The 18,962-nt window shown below is 33.6% G+C and overlaps 1 protein-coding gene across 1 annotated transcript in view; it reads left to right on the forward strand.

The window, feature by feature from the left end:
- Hydr2 (abhydrolase domain-containing protein 2) overlaps positions 1-18,962 on the forward strand; it is an 86,085-nt gene that overhangs the window by 61,719 nt on the left and 5,404 nt on the right. The window contains exons 2-4 of the mRNA XM_085955863.1: positions 6,621-6,793; positions 8,317-8,484; positions 9,546-9,732. Of these exons, the coding sequence (XP_085811989.1) occupies positions 6,621-6,793; positions 8,317-8,484; positions 9,546-9,732 (528 nt within the window). The remainder of the gene's footprint in view (positions 1-6,620; positions 6,794-8,316; positions 8,485-9,545; positions 9,733-18,962) is intronic.

Here is an 18,962-nt window from a genome sequence, read left to right on the forward strand (position 1 = left end):
TTCCTGAGTTCTTGGTTAGTTTGCTAATGCATTTTTCATATTATTTTATTAATAGTAAAAAAGTCGCCTGCGGCGCTGCTTTGTTTCAGGGCTATTAAATATTTTAAATATATGGGTGAAAGATCCTGGCCTGTGGGCCCTATTCAGTATGTGGAGCCCATGATAGAATCCATTAATTTTTGTCAATGAACGATGATGAATTTGGTTGACTTCTATTAAAATTGATTGTGGTAATAAACAAGCTCATTCGTCGCATGAAAAAAAAATTAATTAAAAAATGAATTTAATATAAGTAAGTAGTAAAAACTTGTGTGTTAAAAAAGTGTCTGTATTATTTAATGAAATAAAGGGGGGGAGGCGCCAAGATTAGATTTTTTTTAAAGGGAGGCGTAGTAACATAAAGGTTTGAGACCACTGCACTACGAGATACATGCTGTGGGTTATAAAGAAATCATTTTTTTTTTGATTTCATTATGCAGGGTATATTTAATTAAATAATAAATACATAATAATAAAGGGTAGGCATCCATTTTTTTGTCTAAGTCTAAAAGCCTACTGGGAGCCACAACTCAGGCCTTCTCCGTAAAAAAAGCGTTCTCGCGATAACGTCAGTTTTCGATAAATCAGTTCAAATAACGCTCCATACATTTGTTTACACACCAGACAAAAAAAATATTATTCCCGATAACAGATGACACTATTACGCGCAGTACGTATCGTCTCTGTTCTGGCAGAACACACTAACTGGAGAATACTAGTTTCGAGTAATTTGACTTTGAAGTTTTTAAAATGTTTAAAATGGTTTATCATGTGAGTTTATTAAGTAATCGTAAAAAGGATGACTTTGAAATAAAGATTGTTTATTTATTTAGAAGGTTAAAGTAAAAAATAAAGTAAAATTTTGTTTTTTTATGTTTATTTTCTTATTTGTGTATAAAAAAATGAATTAGTGTTTTTTTCCAGAACACATTTTGTCTTTTTCAGCGGTACTGATTACACTAAGTGTTATTTAGTGTTTTCTGCCAGGAGAAAAATCCAGAATAATCTAAAGCCATTGTCATAGTTTTGGGGTAAAATTTTAGTACGAAAAATTATCTAGGTATTTTTATACAAAAAAATGAAATAGATACATACTGCATAGTATATTCTTATCGAGCGTAGAGATTATAAGTAGGGAATCCAATCCCGAGCCAAAATTCTGATCCCGGGATTTCGGGATTACAATTTGACAATCCCGGGATCCCGGGACTGGTCCCGGGATTGGCATTTTTTTCCATTGTTTATATAAAATTTTTATATTTACAAATAACATTGATCAAATCGGTCAAAAATAAATCTATAATGTAAACTATTTAAGACATTTATTGTTAATATTGTATACGTTCAATCTTGGAAATACACAAGTTTAACGGAGTAAATAATATTGTAATATAAATAATAATGTGAATGTAATAGGAGATTGCTGTTTCTGATAGTAAAAACTTAATGAATGGATTAGCGAGATTTAAAATAGTATAGCAAATAATCATGGCGTACTTATGGCCTTTCCGCTTCATAAATCTAATTAGTCAGCCAAATCTGAAACTGCCGTAAAACGTATGGATATCATGGTGGAATAACTTTGTTAATAGTGCGAAGCATTGTTTTTTTTCCAATCTTTCAATTTTTAATAATTTATGTGAAAAAATAAAATGAATCGGCAACCTACACATGGGGTATAAATCAAACTTCATTCAAACTAAGTTTATTTCTACATATAGTTATTTTTTATTGAAAGTATTTTTTCTGTTATATTTTCGCTTTTATTTTATTTTCCATAAAAATTAATAAAAAAAATCAATCCCGAAATCCCGGGATTATGTTTATCAATCCCGGGATTCATAGGTATCGAAAATAGTTCGGGATCCCGGGATCCCGGGATTCGGGATCCCGGGATTGGAATCGCTAATTATAAGTAGGTACATGTGTAAATAATGACAAGTAGAAGACATATTAAAACCTACACATGGGGTATAAATCAAACTTCATTCAAACTAAGTTTATTTCTACATATAGTTATTTTTTATTGAAAGTATTTTTTCTGTTATATTTTCGCTTTTATTTTATTTTCCATAAAAATTAATAAAAAAAATCAATCCCGAAATCCCGGGATTATGTTTATCAATCCCGGGATTCATAGGTATCGAAAATAGTTCGGGATCCCGGGATCCCGGGATTCGGGATCCCGGGATTGGAATCGCTAATTATAAGTAGGTACATGTGTAAATAATGACAAGTAGAAGACATATTAATAGAGGGAATTTCAGAGTAACTATCATTGGTGGAAAAGTAGCATCGTTAGAGTCATCATCATCAGTCTGAATCAATGCACTGTTGGATGAAGCCCTCTCCAAGCTGATTCCACTTCTCTCGGTCCTGTGAATTGCGTTGCCACGTAATTCCGCAATATTTAACCATTTCATCGATCTAACGGCCTCTAGGTCTATTTTACGGACGTTTTGTACCTCTCGGGTACCACTGGATGACTACAATTGTCCATCGGTTGTCCCTTTTTCGAGCTATGTATCCAGCCCATTTCCAATTGTGGTTTTTAGAGAACACTATTACATCACAAACCCTTGTCTGTTTTCTTATACAATCATTCCGCTTTTTGTCATTTCGCGTTATGCTCAGCATGCACCTCTCTATACCACACTGTGCTACTATAAGTTTCTGGGTCTCTCTTTAACTTAGGGTCCATGTTTCACACGCACTTGTGATTACGGGAAGCACACACTGGTTTAACATTTTGCGCTTAAGGCACGGGTCATTTTTGAAGACATTATTCAGACGGTCAAAAGTTTTTCAGCCCAGCGAACAATTTCATCAAATATACATCCACCTACAGACACCTTGTTGTCTCAGAAAATATCAATTGAGTTACTACATATGGCTCTTGCAGACGAATCATAAAATAAATTGCATCTCTCGTAATTATTACGAAAAAGTGTTTCAGCAGTGGCTTAATAGAAAATTAACCATGTGCATGTAGTCAAGTTAGGTGGTGATTCGTGAAAGGCATGACCACTTCTACGACTAGAAACATGACTTCCCTGGTTTCCTATTGCCTCGGGTGGATATATCACAAATGAAATAATTGCGTCTTTCATGTTCTCTGCCATTCTGGGTAGTGTTGACCTGTGTCAACGTGTCTGTGTGTGATAACTATTTTAGAAATAGAGACCATCAGTTGTTTATTCTCCCAAGGTGCAGAACCAACCTGCCACTGGTAATGCCAATTGGGAAGGCGATAACTATGTTTAATGAAATTGCTTCGGGTGTTGATATATTCCACCTACGTGAGAATGAGTTTAGATGGACGCTGTTTTATAAATTCTTAAAATAGGGTCTGCTTAACTCATCCGGTGTACTTCCTTGTACCTATCTAATTTATCTACTGATCTATCTCTAATTTTGTAATACTGTTATATTTATATATCTTTGTTTCTAAATGTCATGTTGTGAACGTCTTAAACTTATAATTTGTAATGTCCACAATATGTTAAAAAAAAAATTGGAAAAAAAATGTTAGAAGAGTCACGTGAGCTTTGTTAGTAGAAGCACATATTGAATTCGTAGTTAATTCGAACACGAAGTTGGGTATACAGAGGGGTGGAGCCCATACGAGTCACGACCTTCGGCCATGAGGTTCCTACTATGAAAAAGAAGAATGATGCTAACACCAAAGTAACCAATACACTGGCTGGATACAATAGCACCATGCCTATATTCTTGAAAACAATGGCCAGCGTTAAATAATATACAAAGTCATACTGCGTCTCTCATATACATACGAAACTAAAATGCTCACACAGTGTAATTGTAGTTCCAAGTTAAGTAGTGGGGAGTTGGATTCACGACTACTTCCGATGCTGCTACCGTGACTTTTCGTGTATTACGTGCTATCGTCTTATGGTACGTTTACATTTGACACTAATATCGTCATATTTATGTATGACACCATATTCACTTAAGTGTAAACAGTAAGTATATTTGTATCTGCCACTTATTTTGCGTGTGTCGACTCTCACCTACCACTTATTCAATCTACTTATATACGCAAATGTAAACACCGCGTATTCGACAAGTTCGAACTTGGAGCGATATATCACCGAAGTTGGACCACCGTCTACTTTTATGTCAAGTACCTGACACAATATTCGTAGTTTGGCAGGTACCTAGTGAATTGCATATGTATATTTCTAAAACAACGGACAATCAATAATCATAGGTACACCATGAATGTATGCCCAACGTTTACGTTAATAAATGTACTGTAGCGATCTGTCAAAAATCATAGACAATGAGAAATAAATCGGATGTGCCGTGTTCCATGGATTTTGTTCGAAAATAAAATATCGCTTGTTCTCGGCACATACGATTAATTCTGATGCACTCTGTGAAGAAAAAATGCGCTTCAAATGGTATTACCTAATTCATTTTGGCCCACACCTGCACTCGTATTAGGTACGATAATATTATATTGAATATGCAATGACGATCAAGTGCTAGATATCGCAATGTTACTGTTAATCGTTCTTCTACGCATTTCTGAATTGTGTGTCTTGTTTTTTGGCAAAAGGTCCAATCTTGCAAACTAAAGTTCACAAATTGAGTTGGATCTTCGATTTTAAACTCTGACATTAAACGGAAGGCACCTAGTTCTTCTCGTCGCTGAATCCATTCCCGCACCCATCTAGACCATTTTTTCCTCCTTTTTGTTGCCAAAAGACTTAAAATAATAACACTCGCTGCTTTCTTTTTTAACATTCCCATATTGACAACTGACATAACGTTTTTGAGAAGTATACAAAATAAGTGTCCGAATAAATTACAATATCATATGTAAACACCGCATATATTTATTCCAATGTTGCCATTGAATAAAGTGTCGAGACTTTATTTCAACGAGAAGTATACCAGAATTTTATGTCAGATCCATGCAGGTGTAAACAGTAAATGAAATTTTATGCCCGACACATAAAATAAGTATAACGGTATACGTGTCAGATGTAAACGTACCATTAGGTAGACGAATTACAAAATAGACCGTGTAGGTATATCATATTGTGTAGGTGAATCAGAGGCGCGCTCGCGGTGCCCATCGAGGATGTGAGAAGTGAGAGCCACGTCGACTCCTTGGCATGGTGCTATATCTTTTCGTGTATACTGTCGTCTCAGTTAGACAGATTGCAAAACGTTATATGATTCCGACGAATCCGGTGTACGCGCGGGATTCTCATCAAGTACCAAGTTACGGAGGTGAGGATTGGGAGTCACGATCACTTCCCGACCTGGTACCATGACTTTTCGTGTATACTATCATCTCAAGTAGACAAATCACAGAAGAAAGTATGTCTCTCTGATTATGTATATGGGTTGTTAGGTAACGCACCTGGACTACATGTAAATATTTATATATAAAATATTAAATATTTTATACATCAGTGGCTTGTTGTCGATTTTGATTATAAAACAATAAATGAATAAATAAAAGGACGGTGATGATTAAAAACAATATTTATAATTGCTAATCAGGCTCTGTCAATCTCCCAGATCATATTTGTTTTAGAGACTATAGACACTAAGTCGCTTACCGGTAAAAGGTAAAAAGCAAAAATGGTTCTGGCAGAAAAAACTAACTCAATTAGTTGTTATTTCCAGACAACATTTCGCAATTTTTCATTTAGTGCGTTTGCACAAAACTGTTTTGAAGTAAATGTATATTTTATAAAAATTAGTGTGTTTTTCCAGACGGTAGAGTTTGAAATAAGGAACATTTCGGTATAACTAACTCAATATGTCATTTTTTCGAATTAGTGTCTTCTGCCAGAACAGTGATGGTATAATATGAATTTGAACCGATGCGTCATGTTTATGCGCTATCATCCTAAAACAAATATTTCAGGATAACTATACTTTTCCTGATAGGAGTTCAATTATGGTTTTTGAAACCCCAATAGGAGGATGTACCTACATACAATTTGATTTCAGGTGTGATTTTAGAAATCATCACATCTGTATTTAGTGTTTTTAAACGCCAAAGATGAATGCACTTGGTAGATATTTAGTATTAATTTATTTACATGCGTGTAAACGTTACAAATAAAAAAACAAGGTGTTCATATGCCATGCATAAGAAAAATGCATACAAAATTATATAAGTACCTACCTAAGTACAATGAAGTCCACTGAGTGAGTTAAATCGACTCTATTTAAGGAAACTACAAGAAAGCATCCTCATACATACAGTTAGAATATATTATATTTTAAGTACCTAATGTGGTTGAGCACATTTTTTATTACTCTCACTAATAGCAGAATAGTTCTGTATGTTGTGAGAACGCATAACTGACGCTCCCAATTTCCTAATAGTTATCAGGGACAGTTACACATATATAATAGTTCTCATTTAGGTACACCACGTATATATCGGACACCTATTACATATACTGTTTTATAACAACATTCATCAAAAATATTTCAAAATGCTCATTGTGAACGTTTGGCTATTACAGTACCCACCTACTCAAATGTAGCGAGAATCGTTGAACTCACATTTCATTTGTTTTTTTTTTCAGGTACATTCCTACTCGACTATGGGGATTCAGCGGACACGTACAAACCATCATTCACACAGTCATCGGTCGCGTGAGGTGTCCGTGGCCCATCGGTGGCAGAGTTTACCTCACCCTGTCCGACAGGTCGACGCTCACCTACGACCTTTACGAACCTTTAGGAGGATCATACGAAGGTAATAGTATTATGTGATTCATTTGAAAGAATCCGTTGTTTTACCAATAATATTCATGCATTTTGTAACTAAAATAATATTCGCCGACGCTCGCCTTTGCTTTAATCTAATTCCTTTGGTAGTATCATAGAATGTCGATGGTATTATAAACTAACTAAGTACATATAAGTTTAAGAACTTACGAAAACAAGAACTGGCCGTAATTATGCAGAAAGCAGCCATTCCATACAAAACACAAACAGAGAAATAGGCACTTTTGTGTGAGGTGTAATTATTTAAAACTACCCACATATCCACAGAATATTTGGCTTTTTAATGATAAATACCATAAAAATAATATATCTATGAGTATAAAATATAACATTTAACTTTAACAAAATATAAAATGGAATTTTTATGTAAGTTTGGCGTGTTATTATGTTATTTCATGTAAGTGTGAGTTGTGACTGCTTTCTGTAAATCGAAGGTGGCATAATATTCTCCTATTTTTTTTTAATGATTTGTAGATCATTTTTGTATGATTTACGCAGAATGCAGAAAACAAGTTGTTACGATATGTTAAACATCGTAATTAATTTTTGGCAAATTGTAGACTGGCTGCTCTGCATAACTACACTCCTACTTTCGCTTCTCGCAATCAGAGGTGTTAATAATTACTTACTGTTTTCCGTATGTCAATAAAATATTTTTAATTGACATACAATGGTAAAAGTATGACAACTGCACAATGTGTATTGAATAAATTATAAAGTAATAGTTAATATAATATTTCATACGGATAAGGCTGTAGGTATTACTAGGATTTTTTTACATATTGTTTCCGTTTTCACCAATATTATTCACAAATCTTTACATCGGATAATTCTGCGAAATATGCAAAATCTACAAGGTACCTATTCAATTCCCTCAAATGCAAAGCGGATCGTAAAATTACCGTACTGCATCCATCATAAAATCATAACAACTTTATTATGAGATGAAACTCACGTTTATATACATACATATATTATATATGTACCTTCAACTGTAATATCATCATCGGAGTCTGAAACTCGTTCAGATTTAATTTCCGATTTTCTTGATCACATTTCTGACGCAGGGTTGTTGATCCCGTAAAATGCCGTTTTTGACAGCGATTGTGAGACGTCATGGAATTCAGAAACATCAAAATAGAGAAAGAAAAATACGCGTCTATAATCGATGCAATAATGCAATATAATACAGTTGTCAATAATTATTGCTTACTAATAATTTTTAATCAGTAGACATTATTGGATTAGAATGCTATGAGCAAACTTTCGTAGAATTTTGTTGCCATCTGAAATATGTTAAAATATTTACATTGTTTAGTTATGATTCATATTTTGTGTTATATGAAATTTAATAAATCGTACGCATACCTTCACCAAGCCAGAAGAATTCCGTGAAAAATGTGTAAAGCAAATGAATCTTTTGAGACATTCTTCTCAGAAACACTTATATTTTATGATATCCAACTCATATTTTAAACATTTTATTTGCAGATGACATAACAGTAGCAATCTGTCCAGGCATCGGCAACACATCGGAGAGTGTTTACATCAGAACTTTTGTACATTACTCGCAGTATCATGGTTATAGATGTGCTGTTCTCAACCATATCGGAGCTCTGAATAGCGTGCAGGTCACTGCTAATAGAATTTTCTCATATGGTAAATTAATGTTTATTTATTTATACCTTTCTTCATTTTATAATCGATTTTTTCTATGCACGGCGCACCTGTCTACGTAAAATGTTTTCTGGATACAGGATTACATTTCGAAAAGCAATTAGATAATGAATTCGATCGAAAGAATTCAAATATTGACAATTTAAATTTAGAATATTATGCTCAGTTTGCCGTCGCAACAGTGTTGCTTGTGTATATAATTACATTGATCAAGTATAACATCATTATAAATAATTATGGTTTTGCAACGAGTATCTATAAATCAGTGATGAAGATTGCCTGTTAGATTGAGGTAAACGATGAGTAATGAAAATAATAATAATTGTGCCTGGTAATACAACAGTTCACATAATACGTACATATTATAATATATTATGGTGTCAGTTAACAAATTCATTCGGGTTTATCCGGCTAACCCAAAAATAGTAAGTAAGTATTAGAATTTGTTTGAAACATCTTTTCGTTTCTATAAACAAAAAAGGCACTGCTAGTAGCTAGCTCTCAGTTCTGGGTATGTAAGAATTAGCTACCAGTCGAATAATTTCATACAATCCATTTACTTATTACCATTGCAATACTATTTATAGACATCACTAGTTTTTCGCATTGTAATTTAATTAATTGCAGATGACACTATAAATTGAATTACACTATTCCCAGCAATTATATTATTATGATCATCAAATTATTTAATACAATATTTCTTTCATTTTATAAAATCAAGATAAAGTAAAATAATTTCCAACACATATAATATGATTTATTAAATAATAAAAAACTATTATACTGTATTTTTAAACATTTTCTAATTAGATGTTAAGTAAACTTCTAATTGATTTGTACTATTCTATATTATGACCCTCGCCTGTTGGCATCTTCAGACTCTATGACATGGCAAATATACAATTGTCAGTAACTGAAAGGCGAATCCCGGTGGCTAAAAACGATTTGTATGGAATGTTATAAAAGTTACATCAATTAGAATTTAAATATCCTTTAATTTTCTAAATGTTAATTTATTGTACTTACGTATTTTGTTTCAGGACACACTGAGGACTACAGCTGTATGATTGAAAACCTCCTCGACAAGTATCCTCACACCCGCTTGGTCCTGGTTGGATTTAGCCTCGGTGGTAATCTGATCACTAAATATCTTGGAGAGAAAAATAGGAATCATTCTCCAAGAATTATTGGCGGCATTTCGATATGCCAGGGCTACAATGCTATTGAGTGAGTCCTAAATGAAATTTTGTTAAAATATTATAAAGTTTCCTAATTTAGTAGATATATTATTTTGTGCTATTTTGCTTAAATTAGTAGGACATTTTAATAGCTCGCTTGTGAGGTGTCAATACATAGGTATATAGAACTAATCTATGATTCTATCGGTTTTTGTGATTGTTCATCTAAATATTCAAAATAATGATGGTTCTGTATGTTTTGCTGCCTTCATCTACAATAATTGATGCTGTGGTCTATCCTATCACAGACTACATTTGGATTAGTGTAGGTGGCATAATTGCATTGGATTTGGTACCATAACATGGTAATATTTGTACATTTATTAATTGATGGAGTTGTGGATATTGGAGTGAAGAATTGTATTAAAATGCTGCTGGTTTTTGATAGATGCTGGTAAATTTTTCAGCAATACGAAATTACTTATAGCTGATTTAATAATAATTAATAGTCTTAGAAGTCTTTTTTCAACTTCATCTCATATATTTTTGAAATGTCTTAAAGAATGGAGGCTTTTTTCAACATCTTTGGAAATATATGACAAGAAAAATGATGTAAGTTTGAGGCTACATCTCTGATAAACGAAAGCATTAACCATCAATGTTCTCTCTTATTCTGTCTAATAAACTCATCCGAGCGGTAAATTTTGTACATGGCAATTATGTGTGCAAATCATGGTCCCCACACCCTGAAGCGGGCTGCCAGGATGTTTGGCGGACCCCCTACCTATCTCCAAGTTTAAGGACAGTTTGATGTTCTATAGTAGAGTTCCCCAAATGATATTCCGCAGAATTCCATGGTTCTGCAAGGTGCAATTAATTGTATTCTGTGATTTTTTCTATTTTTCAATAAATCCATTTGAATTATTGGGTTTTTGGCACTTGACATTTTATAAAGCACTGATCGCAACCACCTTTTGTGGTAGCCAAGTAACATGCGACCGTTCGCTATATTGGATAAATAGCCATTTTTATAAGTTAGGAAACATATATTATTATAAAATAAAATTCTACACGTGAATTGTCATTTAATTATATCAACCATATCTCATCAGATTGCATCGCATAGCCACATATTTTAAAATATTAATACTTTTAAGTAAAATATTTTTCTTTACTATTAGAGCAAATTTGTGGTGTCTGTTTATCTCACTTAACTGGTTAGACCCCCACGCCGAGCTACCCCTAAGCTTGGGCCCCCAGACTAGAGCCCTGTCAGCCGCCCTCTTGTGGGGCCATGGTGCAAATATTCACCACTTTTTGCCTAGATAAATGAACACATATTATTATGCTGCGAAAGCATTTGTACTGTGATGGTGGTTGTATGTGATAAAATGCTAGTCATTGTTTAGTCTATTTAGGTAAACTATAAATATAACATCGCATACTATTTTCTACAAAATTTCTGTCTGCTGAGGTTGGATACATTTGTTGCGGACAATTTTGTGGAAATGTACGCAGGCACACTTAAACTTATACTTTTAACTGAACGTAAAGTTTATGTGTAATTTTTCTTGCGAGTTATCAGCGTAAGTTGTAAGTTGTTTTAAAAACAATTCTATACTAAATATTATGGATAAGTTTCACTCAAAAATGATACTTAAAAAGTATGAGTTTTATCTCCAAATTGTTACTTGAATACTTTTTGACATTTGGTTATCGTCCATTATGTGAGTGTGTATGTAATGATCACGCCATTTATTTTAACTTAAGCTGTCTCATAAAAGTGCCTGTTTATTTTATGTTTCAACCTTGACTTACCTATCAGCTTCTTAGATTATTTTGAAAATTATTTGGAATTTAAAAAAATGTTCACTTTAATAATAAAGCTTCGCTTAACAATATTATGTTATCTTACACACTTAAGTTCTTTAAAATAATATGTGTATATTATTATTTAATTTATACCAGAGTTTCTCAATTAATTTTGGTCACTCATTTTGAACATTGTAAAAAAAATTACACTGCAGGCGAAAGAAAATTTTCTCGTTTCATACATTTTGAATACAAGTTGAACTTCACGATCTTCGAGAAAATCCTAACAAGTCCAAATTATTGTGCTCCACAGTCACGAGACAGTAAACAAGAGTTGTCCTGGAGATTAAAAATGTTTTTTCCATGGAGTGATAACTTTCATAGTTAATTTAATTTTGTAAATATTTTTGGATAGTCATCGAAGTTTATATGATCCAAAAATATGTCAAAAACTTGAAGTGGACGAAACCGGTCCTGATTAATATGAGATTATGTGAAATAAGTTATTATATATTGTGTTTTATTTTAATTCACTTTAATTCTTTTCACCAACACAGTTGGTAATGTCAATTTCTGCGGCAGTTAAAACATTCTGTGACGTCACCAGACTTCTGAATGGAATTGTATGGCCAAGTAGCCATATTATCCATATTATCTTCACATATAATTTTAAATTATCGTGGCTGTAATGATCGACTTTTACTAAAATTATTAATCTTGTCGTCTAGCACAGTTATCTACACTAGCATCTTTAATTTGTCTTCTTCAATCCCTTTGTCAAAAACCACCAATCGTCGCAAAACCTTTAAATTTACCTCACGGAACTCCATTCTGTACAACTTCAGTGTATAATCTAATATATAAAAATTAATATTTGTGTGTTTGTTTGTTCGTATTTAATGCGCGGCCATACCGTTCATCCGATTGCAATAAAACTTTGTAAACTTATTGCTTGCACTTGCGGGAAGAGTATAGGCTATACTAATATATAAAAATGAATGTCTGTCTGTCTGTATGTCTGTCTGTCTGTGTGTCTGTCCCGTATGCGTTCCTATACCATTCATCCGATTGCAATGAAATTTTGGTAAGTGGTTGTATGCATACCCATAAAGGTTTCTGAATTAGAAAAATCATCATCTTCTTCTTCTTCTTCATTATATTTTCTTTTATTCGTATGGTTCCTATACCATTCATCCGATTGCAATGAAATTTTGGTAAGTGGTTGTATGCACACCCATAAAGGTTTCTGAATTAGAAAAATCATCATCTTCTTCTTCTTCTTCATTCTATCTTCTTTTATTCGTATGGTTCCTATACCATTCATCCGATTGCAATGAAATTTTGGCAAGTGGTTGTATGCACACCCATGAAGGTTTCTAAATTAGAAAAATCATCATCTTCTTCTTCTTCTTCATTCTATCTTCTTTTATTCGTATGGTCCCTATACCATTCATCCGATTGCGATGAAACCTTCATCAGTTGTTGTGGTAACACCCGCAATGGTTTTTGAATTAGTACAACCATCTTCTTCTTCTTCTTCTTCTTCTATTCTATATTCTTCTATTCGTATCATTCATCCGATTGCAATAAAATTTTCGTCAGTAATTGTGCCAACACCCGCAAAGGTTTCTGAATTAGTACAACTATCTTCTTCTTCTTCTTCATTCTATCTTCTTTTATTCGTATGGTCCCTATACCATTCATCCGATTGCAATGAAACCTTCATCAGTTGTTGTGGTAACACCCGCAATGGTTTTTTAATTAGTACAACCATCTTCTTCTTCTTCTTTTTCTTCTTCTATTCTATATTCTTCTATTCGTATGCGTTCCTATTTCATTCATCCGATTGCAATAAAATTTTCGTTAGTAATTGTGCCTACACCCGCGAAGGTTTCTGAATTAGTACAACCATCTTCTTCTTCTTCTTCTTCATTCTATCTTCTTTTATTCGTATGGTCCCTATACCATTTATCCGATTGCGATGAAACCTTCGTCAGTTGTTGTGGTAACACCCGCAATGGTTTTTGAATTAGTACAACCATCTTCTTCTTCTTCTTCTTCTATTCTATATTCTTCTATTCGTATGCGTTTCTATTCCATTCATCCGATTGCAACAAATTTTTCGTCAGTAATTGTGCCAACACCCGCGAAGGTTTCTGAATTGGTACAACCATCTTCTTCTTCTATTCTATCTTCTATTCGTATGCGTTCCTATACCATTCATCCGATTGCAATAAAATTTTGATCAACTGTTGTGCTCACGCCGCAAAGGTCTCTGAATTGTTACAACTATTTTCTTTTTCTTCTATTCTATCTTCTTCTATTTGTATGCGTTCTTATACCATTCATCCGATTGCGATGAAATTTTGACCAGTTGTTGTGAGCACGCCCGCGAAGAGTTCTGAATTAGTACAACCATCTTCTTCTTCTTCTATTTGTATGCGTTCCTATACCATTCATCCGATTGCAATGAAATTTTGGTAAGTGGTTGTATGCATACCCATAAAGGTTTCTGAATTAGAAAAATCATCATCTTCTTCTTCTTCATTATATTTTCTTTTATTCGTATGGTTCCTATACCATTCATCCGATTGCAATGAAATTTTGGTAAGTGGTTGTATGCACACCCATAAAGGTTTCTGAATTAGAAAAATCATCATCTTCTTCTTCTTCTTCATTCTATCTTCTTTTATTCGTATGGTCCCTATACCATTCATCCGATTGCGATGAAACCTTCATCAGTTGTTGTGGTAACACCCGCAATGGTTTTTGAATTAGTACAACCATCTTCTTCTTCTTCTTCTTCTTCTATTCTATATTCTTCTATTCGTATCATTCATCCGATTGCAATAAAATTTTCGTCAGTAATTGTGCCAACACCCGCAAAGGTTTCTGAATTAGTACAACTATCTTCTTCTTCTTCTTCATTCTATCTTCTTTTATTCGTATGGTCCCTATACCATTCATCCGATTGCAATGAAACCTTCATCAGTTGTTGTGGTAACACCCGCAATGGTTTTTTAATTAGTACAACCATCTTCTTCTTCTTCTTCTTCTTTTTCTTCTTCTATTCTATATTCTTCTATTCGTATGCGTTCCTATTTCATTCATCCGATTGCAATAAAATTTTCGTTAGTAATTGTGCCTACACCCGCGAAGGTTTCTGAATTAGTACAACCATCTTCTTCTTCTTCTTCTTCATTCTATCTTCTTTTATTCGTATGGTCCCTATACCATTTATCCGATTGCGATGAAACCTTCGTCAGTTGTTGTGGTAACACCCGCAATGGTTTTTGAATTAGTACAACTATCTTCTTCTTCTTCTTCTTCTTCTATTCTATATTCTTCTATTCGTATGCGTTTCTATTCCATTCATCCGATTGCAACAAATTTTTCGTCAGTAATTGTGCCAACACCCGCGAAGGTTTCTGAATTGGTACAACCATCTTCTTCTTCTATTCTATCTTCTATTCGTATGCGTTCCTATACCATTCATCCGATTGCAATAAAATTTTGATCAACTGTTGTGCTCACGCCGCAAAGGTCTCTGAATTGTTACAACTATTTTCTTTTTCTTCTATTCTATCTTCTTCTATTTGTATGCGTTCTTATACCATTCATCCGATTGCGATGAAATTTTGACCAGTTGTTGTGAGCACGCCCGCGAAGAGTTCTGAATTAGTACAACCATCTTCTTCTTCTATTCGTATGCGTTCCTATACCATTCATCCGATTGCAATGAAACTTTGGTGAGTTGTTGTGCCCTTGCCCGCAAAGGTTTCTGAATTACTACAATCATTTTTTTCTTCTTCTATTTGTATGCGTTCTTATACCATTCATCCGATTGTGATGAAATTTTGACCAGTTGTTGTGCGCAAGCCCGCAAAGGTTTTTGAATTAGTACAACCATCTTCTTCTTCTTCTATTCGTATGCGTTCCTATACCATTAATCCGATTGCAATGAAACTTTGGTGAGTTGTCATGCGCATGCCCACGAAGGTTTCTGAATTAGAAAATCATCTTCTTCTACTATTCGTATGCGTTCCTATACCATTCATCCGATTGCGATGAAACTTTTGTCAGTTGTGTGCGGTTTCTAAATTATTATTATAAAACATACAAAGTTTGTTGTTTGTTTGTTCCATCCAATTTTGATTTTTTTTTTATTACATATTTATAACATTAATAACGTTTTCATATTTTGGATTCGATTTTAATTTAGTGTTCTTATGTTTGACCTTTACTCCTATTATAATTATTTTCATATTGCCATATTGTATTACACAGATATTTTAATATTAAAGAAATAATTACCTCTTATTATTTTTCAAATATCTAAGATAAATATAACCACGAAGCGACCCCGTGCGAAGCCGGGTACTTCAGCTAGTATTATATAAAAAAAAATAATAAGCTAGGTGTTCTATGTTTATTTTAATTGTTGAGTATAAACTTTGGAATAAAACAAAATAATATGTTATCATTTAGCAAATTAAGATAATGATTTATTATTGCGTGATCTTCATGTCACGTTTATGTGTGTTGGTCTGGATTGAACTTCTGAACTGTAATAATACGGCTTCTGATAAGGATAAAATGTTGACATTTAACTCTTTAAAAAATTATAACCCTCACGAATGTTTACAAAGTTATCATTTAGTCATTCTAATTTTTTTACTGTCTTTTCATCTTTGTGGTTGCAACATTGAATTATGTTATCAATTTTTTATAGGTTTGACGCAAAAGATACCCATGCCCTTTGAATTAGATTCTCTGTGTATCTCACTTTTTGTTAAGTGCAATTTGTTACTATTGGTGTAGTTGAGTTCAAAGGTTGAATCCAAATATTGACAATGTTCATATTATATACAACATACTTAGTAAAAGTCTTGAAGATTGATAATATATGTCTATGTATGTCTATGAAGAGAGACCAAAACTACACACATTTGTGATAAATGATAGCATTAAAAAAAGGTTTTTTTTATTACAGTAAGTTAGAAACACAGGTTGAACATATACATAGTAGGTAGAGATAATGTAATTAATGCCTATTTTTTATTTTATTTATAAAAAATATGTATACATATATCGTCCCCTTATTGCAGAACTAGCCTAACTGATTTTTTGTGATTTTTTTTTTATTTGATAGAAAAATTCCTTTTTTGATTCTCTATTTGGAATCCGAACAGGCGTATCTGAATTATCAATATAAAAAAAGTTATCAGCTTAGATCATTCCAAGCCTAAATTCAATCTTAAAAATATTTTGGAACTAAATTAGCCTAACTGACGTTAAGCTAGTTCTGCACGCAAAAGTACACCTACACGTTGGCAATATCGCCTCTTTCTATTGCAGTTAGGATTTATTTGTACTAGTTCGCTGTCAATGTCAACTGCCAACGTAATTACGCTGATGCTGTAATTACCGACAAGTATTGGAATTATTCTATGGACCATCTAGTGGCTCCTTCCACATCTAATTCGGTTGATGATGATGAGATAGTTAACACATTTTCTACCGAAATCAGTGGCATGACAGGAGTTCAATCAACACCAAATCGATTGATCCCGCTGACTCCAAATAACGAAGGAGAAATCAGTGCCACAGTGGCCCACTTTACATTAGAACAACGAGGTAATTATGAGTTTTATTGTTCACTTTTACAACAAAAATAAACACTTTCTTGACTGAAATAAGAACTGCAATTTGCTTCTATCCCGCACATTAGCTCAATGATGTATATATTTTCAGACTCTGTAATCATCGACAAGGTTTGCAATAATTTTATGGATGATCAAGAGGTTCTTTCGACATCTGATTCCTTTGATAATGATGGGAAAGTGGACCCATTTCCTACCGACAGTGTATCAGACTATGAACCACCACAGCATTCACTATCATCACACAGTGATGAAAACTCATCAAATGGTATTGGTAATATTGTAAATCGACTTTCAGCACCTGTCCTAGAGGTGTATAACTCAAGTCAAGCAGGGAAAAAAGACTAGGAAAAGACATCGTAATGAAGCTCTGTGGCGCAGAAATGTAATAAAAAAGTAGCGAAATTCTGGAAACGAATTTATAAACTGGAAAAACAATGTAATATGTGAGCGTCAAATGAAGGAACCCTCTCCTCAAACATGCAAATTTGGTTGTTCTATAAAAATTACCCAAGAACAGAGGGTTCCAATATTTCATCAGTTTTGGAATTTAGGTGATATAAATAATCAACGTGAACCGCTTCGTTGAATTTAATAAAAAAAAGAACTACAATTGATATAAGTGAAGGTCGAGAAAGAAGTCATCGTAAAATGACTGACAACTCAAATTTTCTTTCAGAAGATCTTAACAAGATTAAAATATGCCAATTGTTTTTAAACTCATTGAGCATACGTTATCAAATGGTTAAGACTGCTGCAAAGAATTCATACCACCTTAATTCAAGCACGGTTGCCGATGACAGCAGAGGGTCGCAGAGGATATTTGCGGTAAGCGACCACATGAAGCAAAACGTGAGGGATCACATTAACAGCTTTTCTACAGTAAGCAGCCATTATTGCCGAAAAAAGACCACGAAGCAGTACTTGGATGCAGCATTAAATATAACAAAGATGTTTGACCTATATAAAAAGGACTACGAAGGAAAAAGCTTGACAGTAGCCATTGCCTCAATGTACCTACATATAGAGGCAAATTTTGTAATGAATTTAATTATTCTTTACTCCGAAGAAGGACCAGTGTGACTTTTTCTTGAAATATGAGCAGAGCAGTAATGAAGAAAAAGATATTATGAAAGCAGAATATTATGATACTCATTTAAAAAATAAAGAAATTACCCGAAAGTTAAAATAAATGTCAAGGAGCAGGCAAACTTAAATAAAACGTTCCTATTGCGCAACAAGTCTTACAAATCCCAGAGCAGAAGCCGCACAACTATACTATAAACATAAACGAAAGTATGCCACATACAATCTCAGTATTCATGATCTAGGATCACAACAAGATCATTGTTTTATGTGGCATGGATCCATTGGAATGAGAGGAGTGTGTGAAATTTGGAAGCTGTGTCTTTGATTTCATCAAACAACAGGTATCGGAAGGGATAAAAGAATTCATATTTTTTTCAGATAATCGTGCTGGAAAAAATTGTATCCATTTCATGTACTGTATGTACATGTTCTGTGCGGCCAATTTCTCTTGTAAAATAACACATATCTTTTCAGAAAAAGGTCACACGCAGAATGAAGTTGATTCGATTCATAGTGTTATTGAAAGGGCTGCCAAGAAAATACCAGTATATACACCGAGCTAGTGGTATTCAATAGCACGATCAGCATGTAGGAAGAGACCCTACGCCTACATTGCTTGAAATCAACAACCAAAAATTGGGATTAGGATGAACGTGGAATCAAATTTTCTTGGCAAAAGATAAAACGAATCTTAGTAATGCCAGAAAATCCACAC

The sequence above is a fragment of the Rhyacophila brunnea genome, unplaced genomic scaffold, assembly GCF_057557595.1.
Source record: "Rhyacophila brunnea isolate RB1 unplaced genomic scaffold, BYU_Rbru_1.0 scaffold_5, whole genome shotgun sequence".
In the NCBI taxonomy this organism is placed as follows: domain Eukaryota; kingdom Metazoa; phylum Arthropoda; class Insecta; order Trichoptera; family Rhyacophilidae; genus Rhyacophila; species Rhyacophila brunnea.